Raw genomic sequence first — 14,043 nt, 5'->3', positions numbered from 1 at the left:
TACGCATTTTTGCAAGGTCTATCCATCCATGCAAAACTAGCAGCGATTTTTTAGCTACTTCTGCCTGTCTTAATTAGAAACAGCTCCTTACTGTATTCATAGAGTTAAAATGGACACATGTCAGCTTCTTTAATAAGCTTTTTCTTCTGCCTGGGAGAAAAGCATATCTCAGGAAACATTCTGTTCACAAACACTTCATTTTACAAACACAGAAGGACGGGGATGCAGCTGCTGGTTTGTTTTCTGGACGAGTTAGTCTACACCACAGCCAACAGGCACGCCCTTTCCCTTGCCAGTACCTTTTAAAAAACGGAATGAATAAATAAGAAATCTGTTCCTCAGAACTTCTGTGCTGGCACAACTGAACCGGAGCACTTTTGCGATCTGTTTGTAGAATGGAGAAGTTGGTGCTGAGGGGGAGGAACTCCTCCTGCAGGGTCTCACTCTTTCTGATACCTGTCTCCCCCGTGAAGCTGGGATGTGCTGTGGTGCTGAGACAAGGCAAACAGCCCACTCTGTTCTCAGGATGCAGGTGCCTTAGTTTCCAACTCAAGATGCTAGTACTTATGACTGGAGGGGGCTCTTTAGTACAACATCAATGCTCGTAGTGCTGTCCGTAGTCATGACTCTGTATGGGACAGAGTTTGCTTTGCATAACTTGAGAGCCGAGAGGAGCGTGGTGCAACCTTTGAGCAGGAAACTGAGGTGCTGCTATTGGATACCGTGAGTCTCAGCATCTTTGGCACCAGCCTTCAGAATGGTTCTCTGTCTGAGCAAGGGCGATGGAATTCTCTTCTGTGCAAGTCAAGGGCAGAATGGTCTGTACAGTCAGCTGTTACCTGATGTCAAACAGCTGGAACCTGCTTTTTCTGTATATTTGAGAGGAGGCTGGTAGAGGGGTTAAATGTCCATGTCACGTGGTAATGTTTTATTCCATCAATGACTAAGAAAAAAAAGTAGGTTTTTTTGTTCTTCATGGTGGTTTATTTTGTTTGCTTGTTTAAAAAGAATTAGCATGTCTGCATTAGTTTGCAGCTGGATTTTAAAAGTTCTTTGGGCCCTTAACCTTTCTTTAAGTCATGGAAAACTGACAAAGGACTTATCTAAGAACAGAAGTACCCTTTTAAGATAAGAGGTCCTGTATTCAGTTTACAGTTCAAGTGTGATTCTACTTTTTTGGACAGTGACTTTTTGGCCACTATGTCTTGATGACAGCACTATTTGCTGAGAATGATTGTTAAAGTAGTGCTGATGCAATAAATCTCTGAAGGTGTTTGGCTTGCAACCAATGTTGTTTATTAAGAAGTTAAAATGATGCAAAGCCCGATACATTAAATATATTAAAACCTAGCTCACAGTACGCTTTGAGAGCCAACCAAGAGATAATATATCTAGTTCAGTAATGTACAACGGGATCAGTTAACCTGATACAGCTGTTGGTTTTTATGCACCACCTCAGGAAAACCAAAAAACTTTAATAGAAGTAACAGACTTAAAAAACCCAGTGTATTGCAACATAAATACAAAAAACAATCTGGACTGTTTTGCAAGTTGAGCACAAGCCTGCTTTAATGTTGCAAAATGTAAAGGTTCGGATCTGGAAACAAAAAGGAGTAGAAATTGGTTTGGAATTGAGGTTTTGTATGTGGGCTACATGTCTTAAGCTACAAATGTAGTCAATGAAGCCAGCTGATAAGCTTCATCCCCAGTTTACTGGCTGGTTGCTTACTGGTGGACGAGAAGCTGGACATGAGCCAGCAATGTGTGCTCACAGCCCAAAAGGCCAATCACATCCTGGGCTGCATCAGAAGCAGGGTGGGCAGCGGGTCAAGAGAGGTGATTCTGCCCCTCTGCTCTGGTGAGACCTCCCCTGGAGTGCTGGGTCCAGCTCTGGAGCCCTCAACACAAGAAGGACATGGACCTGCTGGAGTGGGTCCAGAGGAGGACCACAAAAATGATCAAAGGGCTGGAGCACCTCTCCTGCGAGGACAGGCTGAGAGAGTTGGGGCTGCTCAGCCTAAAGTAGAGAAGGCTCCAGGGAGACCTTACAGCAGCCTCCCAGTGCTTAAAGGGGGCCTACAGGAAAGATGTAGACAAATTTTTTCACAGGGTCTGTTGCAACAGGGCAAGAGGTAATGGTTTTAAACTAACACAGGGTTGATTTAGACTAGGTATAAGTAAGAAATTTTTTACAGTGAGAGAATGAAAACATTCAAGGTCAGGCTGGATGGGGCTCTGAGCAACCTGATCTGGTTAAAGATGTCCCTGCTCACTGCAGGGATGTTGGACTAGATGACCTTTAAAGGTTCCTTCCAGCCCAATGCATTCTGTGAAAACCTACTGACCTTGGTCGGCTGCAGTCGGAGCTTCAGTTGTGGTCATCTAAATCTAAGTGGCTTTTATCTGCTAATTGAATCTCACGCAAAAAAACCTTGATGGTTACAGCCAGTGGTCAGCAGGACAATGAACTCCCTGTGCCATTTGTGTGAAAGGACTAACACAAACCATTGATGTAGGAACAATAGGGTATTTCTCCTGGTGTGCTTCTGATAGATTGTATTAGTCAGCTAGTTAATGGGGGAGGTTGGTGGAGAACAACAAAAAAGATTAAAAGATTAATTTATTTTTCTTTTAAAGCAGAATTTAGCAGGGCGATCCTTTTGTTTCCTAGGACCGGAGATGCTCAGTCTCTGTCACCCAGGCTAAAGAGGTAGGCTGGCAGATAGTCGACCCTGTTGCATGAACCTGGTATCGTGCTTTGAAATAGATTACAAAGATTTGGGATGTTTGTACTTAGCTTTTTTTGAACTGATTATCAGAAGAAAACTATGGCAAGAAAACCCTTTAGGTAAAATATGTTTTAAACTCAAGATAACACTGTGGTCATCCTTGGTTTTGTTGGATCTTTGACTGTGGCACGTGTGTGGAAATGGTATACTGGCTTTGGACTCTGACATGTTCTATTTTTGTACATACGTGTGTTTGTACTGAGCCCGGCTGGGCTGGTGTTAATATTCGTCAGAGCTGCTCTTGGGGTCTGTGGTTTAGATTTGTCACCAAAACGATGCTGATGACACACTGCTCCAGCTGTTGCTGAGCAATGTTTGCGCAGTGTCGGTGCTGCCTGTCTCTTGGTTTGCCCTCCAGTGAATAGACTGGGGGGCTGTGCAGGAGGTGGAGAGGGATCATGACCGGGCAGAGGACCCGAACTAACCCAGGCGCTGTTCCATGACACCACATAACATCATGCTCAGCAATAAAGAAGAGGGAGATTCAGTGAGGGTAGCTGTCACCTGGGGGCCATGGGGAGGGATTGCTTTTGCATCGCTTCCATTTGTTTTTTCTCTCTTCTCCCACTTTTCCTTTGCTTACTAAACAATTTTATCTTGACCTGCAAGTTTTCTTGCCTTTCCTCTTCCCCCTCCCAGGGTGAAATGAGAAAATAGTGAGTGACTTTGGTGCTTAGCTGCCTACCAGGGTTAACTCACAACAATATCTTATGTGTATATATATACAAATGGGGTATAGATACAGATAGTTAGAAATATATGCATATATAAAATTTACCTCTTATGTTTATGGTCCTCCTAAAATGAAATAAGAATGTCTGTTTTGCTAAGTTAAACTTCATCGTAGAATCATAGAAAGTTTGGGGTTGGAAGGGACCTCTAGAGATCATCTAGTCCAGCCCCCCTGCAAGGCAGGATCCCCTAGGGCAGCCACACAGGAACGCATCCAGGTGGGTTTTGAAAGTCTCCAGGGAAGAAGACTCCACAACCTCTCTGGGCAGCCTGTGCCAGGGCTCTGTCACCCTCACAGTAAAGAAATCTCTCCTCATGTTGAGGTGGAATTTCCTATGTTCACAAATGAGAGATTATTTTGGAAGTGTTTTAGAACGATAGGTTAGATCTAGTCCACTTCTCAGTTTACAGTAGCTGAAATTCTCATTTTCTAAGTGTGTTGTAGATTAGTCTTATGTTCAGTGGAATGATTGTACAAATGAAAATAATTAGACTGACTGGAAAAATAAATGCTTTCAATATTAACAGTCTGGAGGACATAAGGGACTTTATTCACTGCTTACCTGAAATCTTAGTTTTTGAGAATTTTCTCTAGTGGATTGTCCAATTACATGAGAATGAAAATGTCTAGTCAGAAAAATGTGAAGTTATGTGCAAGATGTAAAATAATATTGTGAATTTACAATACAATTTTGAAAGTGATCTCTATATGATAGCCAAATGTGTAATGTCATACCTTATTTCCAAGTATGCTTACATATCTTTGGACCACATAGTTTAAGTATTGTGAGAACCAGCTTTACAGCCATGAGTGAAAACTTTTTTTCTTTTAATCAGGATGAAAATAATACGGAGAATGTTGTCAGTTCTTCAGATGCTGAGAAACAGGATTCTCCTCCACCAAAGCCTCCACGGACCCGCAGGTAGTTAACTGTGTTAATATACTATTATGAGCTGAGATTGATATGCTTCATAAAGAAAAAGTAGATTAAAACTACTTATATTATGAAGACTTTTAAGATGCGTTTATTTCTGTTTCTAAATAGAAATGTACATAATAGAGTCGTGTAACTGAGTCTCTAAATAGAAGCTTGCAAAGCCTGTGTTCAGATATACCGATCTTGTAATGCCCACACGTGAGGAGACAAGCATACCCCTTCAGTAGTCAGATATGTTAGATCTGCTTGTGCTCTAATTCTGTTAGGTGATACCAACAAAACATACTTCAAAATAGGCTTAAATAATGACTGAACCCTCTTTTTTTTGGAGGCAAAAACATGACGAGATATATCTCTTTATTTGGGAAAATTCTGCCTTACAGACAGTTGACTAGGATATGTCAGCAGAATGCTGGTCTTATTGACCAATCCTTTTATTCAACAGAAGAAAATCCTCTCTGGCTCTTAAAACTCTTGACTTTAAGGGAGACAAAGGTAAATCTGAACTACCGGGTTGATCTGTGTACAGCATGTACCCAGCCTGAGTGTTGGACTGCTAAAGAAGCAACTCTCCTGAAGTGAGTGAGCACCTCAGTTCGCTCGCTGGTCTCTGGGAGCTTATAGGGCCCTTTGGCAGGTGATACTGTCTGTGCTATATTGCCTGTAGCTAAATAGACATGTAAGACAAGATATTTAAGCCAAAGCTTTCCTAAAATTGTGGAAAGACATAAGAAACCACCAGCTGGTTAATATTCTTGCATAACATTTGGTCTTATAAGAAAAGTAGTTTTACTGATTTAAAACACAATAACCTGGAGTTGTGCAAGGTCAGGTAAGAAGTGGGAATTCCTGTTGTTTTAATACTTCAATGGCTAAAGGTAGAAGATCAGAATTAAGCACTTTTTTCCAGTACTGCATTTGACAGGGTGGTAAAGTGAGCCCATTTTTGAGGGACTAGCAAGATGAGAGCAATGACAACACAATAAAATGGATTTTAAATCCTAAAATATTCTAGGCTGGGTAAAGAAGGAAGTTTAAATATGTGCCTATGTGTGTAGAAGATGTAATCAGACATAGAAAGTAATTTGAAAAATTGTCACTCAGAGTGGGTAGCAATGTAAGTGTATTCAATATTGCAGCAGCATCTTATTGTCACGGGAATAAATATAGTTTAAAAACGAGTTTGGAAGTGTTCCACTTTGTTATCAGCTAGTAATGTGGGCCTGATCTGGGATGTTGCACACGATTCTAATGCCCGTTCTCATGAGGATATCCGAGAACTCCTGTGAATGGACCTATTGCTCTACTTCTTCAGTGGCCCCAGGGATGGTATTTGCAATCAGATGAGTGGTAACAGCCAGTAATGATGCAGTAGGATGAGAACTGGAGTAGGCGTTACAGTGAACTCGGCATTAGTTGGGTCAAGCAGATTGTAGAGGAGTATACGACACTGAAAGAGAGAGATAGGAATGAATTGGGGCTTTTCAGAAACAAACAGCACAGTTTATGCTATGTAGGTAATATCAATTTTACTTACTAATATCGTTTTACTTACTTAGATTGATGGTAATGTGGTTGTATTCAATTATGTAGATTAAGATAATGACAAAGGAGTCCGTTAACTTGTGTTCGTGAGTTGCAAACTTCTTGAAATGTAGTTAGTGAACTTAGGTGTGATTTTTGTCCAACAGGTAGCTTATTAGTGTTCCTTGAATTACCCTTACCTAGATTTTTATAATTTTTTTTATATATTCATGTAATAATCATATGTGCATAATACATCTTTTAGCACACATTCATTCTGTCTTATCTGCTTTGCATTGTTCTTTATCTGCTGCATTAAGTTAAAATCTTTTAATCTCTCTTATAAAACCTGGTCTTTTTTTGGGCCTGCTTCCATAAACTCGTGCTTTCCCATCTGCCAGCACTGACAGGAAGATTGGTTCCTTAGAGGTGAAGAAATTAAAACTTGTAGCAATAAATTAAAACTTGTAGTTGTATTTTTAAAATGGAGATTATTTTTTAATAACAATTAATTGCACCCTGCACGGAAGATGCTTCTGCAGAAGAATGTTATTTGCTGTTAGTCACATCTGCTCAGAATACCCAGTAAGGAGCATGGGGGTTTTTTTGGATGTGGGTGGTAATTTTGCACATCTGCAGCCTGATTCAGTCAGAACTTAGAGCCAGTTTTTGGGGTATTGTGGATGTTCTGGCATAGGTTGACATCCTTTTCCTGGGGAGGATGAGAGAGCAGAATCTGTGAAACATTCTAATTTAAGGAGACTCTTAAACGTAGTACATCTCCTTAGTGCATCTGTAGCTTTTTTCCTTGAGCCATTCTCTTACTACTTTTTTTTCATATCCCTTCTATTTTTCTCTGCATTGCTGTGACTAAAAATATGTTGGTACAACTATTTTAAGTATTCGTCTACATCTTTTCTGTAATGAATGTTTTCAAATGATGTCTAAGAGTCATTGCCTTTACAGATAAGGTCACATTATCAATAGATACTCTGAAATTGTCTAGTTTAACCCACATTTTTAGTTTGATTTAGAATTTTCTGTGAGAACTTGCTTAAAATCTTTTATTCGGTGACATTTTTAGGTTCCTAGCCATATACGTACTTGTGTTGTATGTTCGTTATCTCTGAAGAAATTGCAAGCAAGTTGCTGAAGCCGGTGTTTTTTAAAAGGAATAAGGCTTTTAAATTCTTTATGCTGTGTTGACTCTAGAATGAGTAATCAGTGAAGCAGCTTGCGCTTTTTTTGTTTTAAGGGAAGGTTTAACAGTTGCTTTTTCTTCTAAAGCAAAAAGAGCTACAGTGACTAATACTACCAAGTCCTGTGTGCCAGCTTAGCTTCAGGTGAACCTGTCGGAGATGATCCTGACTGAGCAGGACAAAAATTGGTTTACATCTTTTTACCTCAGGGTGCTTGACTTCCACATTGTGATTAGACCAAGCTATGTGTGCTTCTGGTTCCTGTGAGCTGTTTTCTGACGGCTCCGAGGCTATTTGTTGGATGAGATGGTGGCATCTCCTGTACAGCACTTTTCAGTGGCTAACCACTCAGTAGGTTATAGAATTTTTATATGGAAATGGCTGTCTCACCCGTCTCTTCTCCTGTTTGCGATAGGATCATAGGACAGGTCATCTCTCTATGATCTCTGGATTTGTAGATCTCTTCTTCTTAAAGTGTATCTAGTATCAAGTTAACTCTCGTGTCTGTACTAAGTAAGGATGAGATACCACTAAAGACCTTTGCCATCAAAGATAGGAAGCTTGCTCAGCAAGGGGTAATCAATCTTTTTAGTAGTTGCATTGGCCTGAGGATGTCTTGGAGGAGTGCTACAAAGTACAGCTAACAGCTGTACTTTCCTGGGCTTCTTTTCCGTCTGTCTCTTATTGGAAGTTGCAAGTATCTTTAGGCTATTGATATTAAATCAATATTAAATTGGAATTTTACTTTTAATAACTCACTACCAAGCATCTAGCTGTACCTGTTTTGCAAAGGTTCTGGCCTTGTGTTGCCTTCCAACCTTTTATCAACTTGTAGTGCTTTAATATAATTCATGTTTGCTGCACAATATGTGCATGTAGTAATTAAGCTTAATGACAATCTGCATTTGATGTCAACATTTAAGAAAATCAAATAATATTGCTCCTTGATTATTACAAAGATAAACAAGAACAACTCATGAATGCATACATCAGCAACTTGTTCTAGAAATTGCTTGGCTTGGCAATTTATGGTCACTTCTTATGAAAGTCATCTTGAACTTACACCTGTGTGAAATTCCTTTAGAAGACTTGGTAGGAGTGGAAGGTGTTCTTTGTTAGACGTGCTTAACTGTTTTCAGGTTAAGGCAGGAAACAGGCATAAGCACATTTTGACTTTAGATATAAGACTGTGAAGAACCAAAGTTTTAAATTTACCGTTTAGGACTGTACATGACTTTACACAATTGTGCAATTGGAACTTTTAGTTCCAATCTAGAAGCAGCAATTGGTACTTCAGAGTTTGAAGGGACCATCTTGAAACCATTAGGGAATAGTCCTTGAAATACTTGTGTGCTTAGTAGTTCATTCTAAAGTATTTGGGAAGACGAATTGTTTGTTTTAATCAGGTTTAGTTAGAGAAAATTAATTATTTTCAAAATCAAATGTGGTTTGAAAGAAATGGAGAAACTGAGGCGTAAACTCAGAGAAAGAAGAGGTAACATGTCATGAAGAGGTGTGTGCTACCGTGTGAAAGGGAAAAGGTGAAATGCTGTAGTAGTTTGACTTGTCTTCATATTATCCTTGGACTTCAGTCTAGTGACATCAAAATACTTTCGAGGGTTACATGTAATTCTGTTTCATTTCAAGCCCTGCAGAGCCATCTCTTTGCATCTTCTGCAAAGCTAAGATAAAAAACATTGACCAAGCTTCGTTCATAGTTGGCAGCCTTTGATTTGTGTGTCACAATTAAAAAATCGAAAAGCCTCATGTTCCTAAATTTTACGTGAAAAATTTGCGAGTTGTTTGTTTATTCATTCCTGATACTTCTATACAAATGATCTGTAGTATAGTTTTTGCCAGCTTCACTGAACTGCAGCTTTTCTTCCACGTGGATGGCAGTGATTTAATGCTTAAGTAGAATAATGTGGTCGTCTAGCTTCAGCCTGCTTACATTGACTTTAATTTTCCTATTTTAATTATAGGGGAGGATGTAGAGCTTGGTATCTATTTTTGGTTGATCATAGCAGCTGCGTTCCATGACCTTGGCATCACTCTCTTTTATTTGAAAATAAAATCCTACAGTATGCTGTGCAGAATAACCATGGATTACTTAAGGGTTTGGTTTTTTTTTTCTTTCGAACGCTGGCCAAATTTCCTTTAAATCTGAACCCATGGTGCCCTGTTGTAATAACATAGCTCTTTTCCATTAAGGCTTAGATTTTAATACATTCTAAAAATTTAGAATATATGGCAGAAAAGGCAAACAGTGTTGCTATTGCTTCATTTTCAAATTTTTTCACGTGTACATTTTTGATGGAAAGTTGGGAGGGCTTTGTTTTTGACAAATTAGCGTTCCTTTGTCACTTTGTAATTAACTGATTTTTATTATGGCAAATGATTTTTAAAAAAATATTCGTACAAAATGATAGCTTACCTGACAACTGACAAGCCACGTCTTTGACACTAAGGTGCTGCATCAGCTGCTCCAGTTGTGTGGCAAGAAAAGCGTAGAAAAAGCTGCCTTCATCACCTAGAGAAATTCCATGAACAGTTATGTATGAGGAAGTGCCGAGCTGGTGGAATTACGGGATAATCAGTAGCAGTTGTATGTGAAGAGACACTGTCAGGGCTGAGTTACGAGAAGGCTTTCTGGTTTTTATCACATAATGTGATTTACAGATGTACCTAAGAAATGTTTGCTTTTGCGATATAAAAAAATCCGTGCAGGGTTAATATAAAGGGCTAATATAGGAAAGCTTGCTTCTCTTTCTCAAGTGTTCCGGCATTCTTTGGTTCACTGACCCTTTTCTGTCTCAATATCCCCTTTCATGAGTTTTCTGTTAGTTTCCTGGTAATTTAAATCAAGCTGGTTTTACTATACTGTCTCCTGTTGTTTGTAATAATATTAGTAGTTCATCTTCAGACAATTTTCTGCCTCTGGGGGGAGAAGTGTCTATAGAGCACAGCTGTTGAAGGAAGTGCCCAAAGAAAGCATTATGCAGCAGCCCAAAGGAGATTTTTCTGGCAAGGGTTTTAGAATAAGCTACTGCCAAACAAAGACCTCTTAAAAGTATACACATCCTAATGTTTCTGCTTTGTAAAAAGAAACAAGAGCATTATTTGCAGTGCAGAACAAGTGAAATAATAATACTAAAATGTCAGTAAAATGGAAAAAATTGTTATATATGCAGGAAAAAAGAAGGAATCCTAGGTGGCATTTATTTTGATTTTTTTTTTTAAAAAAAACCATTTACATCAGAATGGTATTTGGACATCTGATTTTCTGAGGATGGATAGTCTTCAGTATTGATAAGGTGAATAATGGTTTTGATAAGGAATTTCTCATTTCTTCACTGTAATCTTATTTAAGAGTGAAGGAATGAAATTTAACTTCAAATATAATGGAAAACATTTCAGTAGCTCTGTTTAGCTGTGTACAAGCAAGATGACAAAACAGTATTTGGGATGCTGATTTGTGCAGTATTTTCTGTATCATCAGTTCTATGCGTACCTCTAAGGGGGGTTGTTTGTGTACATGTGGGCTTCTGTTACCACTGACTCAAATAGGAGAGTGATTTCATTAAACAGTAATCATTGCGGAACTTCATGAGGGTTGACTGGTATTATGGGCCTGTAATCTTGTCATATCTAGTTTAATGCTAATTTGATGCTTTAGCTAATTGTAATGCTTAATGGAATGTCTGTACCAGATAAGAAATTAGTTTTGCTGGTTGCACGTATAACTCTGGGTCAGCAAAATGAGGTCAATAAGAGAAAAACCTCATTTTCAGTAGAAGGATTTAGTGGAGATTACTGATGAGCATCACTGCTGGTAAAAGGGGGCATGTCAACATTTGTGCAAGTGAACTTTCTCTCCCTGCTTTCCTCTCAATCTCTGTCCCTCTCCCCGCCTCTCCCTCTGCCCAGGAACAGAGAAGAGAGATCCAAGAGGAGAGAAATTCTGCTGTACTCGATGTGTATTAAATTGAAGCAAGACATAATTTTTGCCTTTTTTTTTTTTAACCCTCCTTGGATTACCTTTACCAATTCAAGCAAACAACTTAAGCTTGTTCATTTTTCAAGAACATCTAAAGGCAAAAGAGTTCCCAAATTACTTTTGATTAAATTGTTTTGATGTGCTTTGTATTCCTCTTGCCTTAATGCAAAGCAAACCAGCCATTTGTAAGCACAGGGAGCGGGGGAAAAGAAAGAATTTGAGGTTCAACTGTTTGTGACAGGAGTCAGGCAGAGAATGGAAAAGGCCGTGTGGGAGAACTGCAAGGGGATCTGGGGTTTTCCAGACAGAAAGATATAATAACTTTTAGAAGATAGTTTGGAAGCTCAGGATCTTGAACTGGGTAGGGTTTTCCATAAACTTAAAATCCAAATGGCTCTCTACAGTTTGGAATCCTTTGTATAAGGATGTTAGTTTTTCATACCATACTGCTGTAGCTCAGTGCTGATAAAACCACAAGGATGAAAGTCATGCTGTAGTCTCTCCCAGGACAGGTGTGCTTTCAGCTCTGCAGAAGATTCAAGTGTGAGGCAGTCCCCTATGCTTTTCTTTCTTTTTTTTTTTTTTTAACGTAGGTCATGATAACCAGTGCAAATTTTTGTGACTAAGTCCTTTTCAGGCCTTGTTTTCAAGTAAGGGCGCTAATGGTATTACTTTGATTTTTGTTTGTGATATGACAAGCAGACAAGTCTTGAGAGCCTGTCTGATGCTTTTCACTCATGAATAAACAGGCAGGAGCTCTTGGGTGATCGTGTCGTCTTTAGCCCTGTTCCCTGTAACTCTGTCAAGCAAGCCCACGGCTGGCTTTGTTCCAGCATAGCCGAAACAGCGTGTTTGGTACTTAATGCATTGTTGTGTTTCGCTTAAATAACGCCTTTGGGGAAGAGGTAGCAATTAAATTTTTCTAGCTATCAGGGTTTTGGAGCTTTTTATTTATCTGATATGCTCTCCAGTAACCTTTCTGAAAACATGATCAAGATTTTGAAATCATTCTTGATTCCTGTCTTGCTGTCTGACAAAGATAGGCTGGCCTATGTGAACAGTGTGAAAAGAAACCTCATCATGGATTGCTGGATAATACAATACTCAAGTAGTGTGATGCATAACTTGGTACTCTGTAGTTTTCTAACAAGCCTTTCTACTTGTTTTTAATTAATACTTTCTTATTAATGTTGGCTGAGAAGGTGGAAGAATCTTTGGCCCTAGGATTATGTTACTTAACCAATGTTCTCTCCAGTAAAAAGGGGGTTTCAGGCTTTATAGGAGCAACAGAAGGAAGATGGGGACTTGGCTTGGAAAGCCAAATGCCTCAAAAAGTGCAGGAGACCAGTGCTAGCCTTTGCTAGTCTTCAAAGTGAGGTGTTTGATTTAGCAAATCTCAGAATGTCTGTTTTAAAGTGTTTGTTTTTTCATAGTATCATAGAATAATTTGGGTTGGAAGAGGCTTTAAAAGGTTGTCCAACTCCCTTGCAGTGAGCAGAGATGTCTTCAACTAGATCAGGTTGCTCAGAGCCTCATCCAACCTGACCTAAATGTTTCCAGGGATGGGTCTTTACCACCTCTCTGGGCTACCTGTGCCAGAGTTTCACCACCCTTATTGTACAAAAATTCTTCTTTCTGTTGAGTCTAAACCTACCCTCTCTTAGTTTAAAACCATTGACCCATGTCCTATCACAATAGGCTCTGCTAAAAAGTCTGTCCACATCTTTTCTGTAGGCCCCCTTTAAGTATTGAAAGGCCATGAAAAGGTCTCCCTGGAGCCTTCTCTTCTCCAGGCTGAAAACCCCAACTCTCTCAGCTTTTCAACCCCAACCTTCTTCATAGGGCAGGTGTTCCATCCCTCTGATCATTTTTGTGGCCTTCTCTGGACGTGCTCAAGCAGGTCTGTGTCTGTCTCGTGTTGAGAGCTCAAGAGCTGGACACAGCACTGCATGTGAAGTCTCACCAGAGCAGAGGGGCAGAATCACCTCCCTTGACCTGCTGGCCATGCTTCTTTTGGTGCAGCGCAGGATAAGTTGGCTTTCTGGGCTGCAAGCACCATTGTGTCCATCTTTTTATCCACCAGCATCAAGTCCTCCTCTGCAGGGCTCTCAATCCCTTCATTGCCTGGCCTGTATTGATACTGAGGGTTGCCCTGATGCAGGTGCGAGACATTGCATTTCATCTTGTTGAACCTAATGAGATTCACATGGGCCCATTTCTTGAGCTTGTCCAGGTCTCTGTGGATGGCATCCCTTCGTCAGGTGTGTCAGCTGCACCACTCAGCTTGGTTCCAAGGGTGCCCTCAATCCCACTCTCTGTGTCATAGATAAAGATATTAAACAGCACTGGTCCCCATATTGATCCCTAATAGACACCTCTTGTCACCGATCTCCGTCTGGTCATTGAGCTGTTGACTACCCTCTGGATTTGACCACCCAACCAATTCCTCATCTACTGAACAGTCCATCAAATCTGTATCTCTCCAACTTGGAGAGAAGGAGGTTGTGGGGGACTATGTCAAAGGCCTTAGAGAAGTCCAGATAGGTGACATCCATAGCTCTTTCTTGTCCACTGATGTAGTCATTTTATAGTCAAAAGAGATGTGATATTAATGAGCCTTTTCTTTGGTCTTGTCAGTCCATGGCTCTAAACAGTTTTGTTAATGGTTTGGCAGTAGTGACCGCCCTTCACTGTCTAGGTAGTGTTCTGATTAGAAAGGGTTTGAAAGACACGCCTCATTTCTGATTATCTTGTATGTGTGATCAACTGTGATTATCCAGCTGAGATTTCTTGCAGCTCCCCTGCAGTTACTGAAATTTATTAGGCCTGTGTTAGACTCCCAGTTTCAGACTGGACTTAGTAGG

At 39.9% G+C, this 14,043-nt stretch overlaps 1 protein-coding gene across 1 annotated transcript in view; it reads left to right on the top strand.

Annotated features, from left to right (window-relative positions):
* PTPN12 (protein tyrosine phosphatase, non-receptor type 12) overlaps nucleotides 1–14,043 on the top strand; it is a 47,708-nt gene that overhangs the window by 21,823 nt on the left and 11,842 nt on the right. The window contains exon 11 of the mRNA XM_009876651.1: nucleotides 4,359–4,444. Within this exon, the coding sequence (XP_009874953.1) occupies nucleotides 4,359–4,444 (86 nt within the window). The remainder of the gene's footprint in view (nucleotides 1–4,358; nucleotides 4,445–14,043) is intronic.

The sequence above is a fragment of the Apaloderma vittatum genome, unplaced genomic scaffold, assembly GCF_000703405.1.
Source record: "Apaloderma vittatum isolate BGI_N311 unplaced genomic scaffold, ASM70340v1 scaffold4889, whole genome shotgun sequence".
NCBI classification, from domain to species: Eukaryota; Metazoa; Chordata; class Aves; order Trogoniformes; family Trogonidae; genus Apaloderma; species Apaloderma vittatum.
The sequence above is the reverse complement of the archived record's forward strand: the minus strand, read 5'-3'. Positions and strand labels throughout refer to the sequence as shown.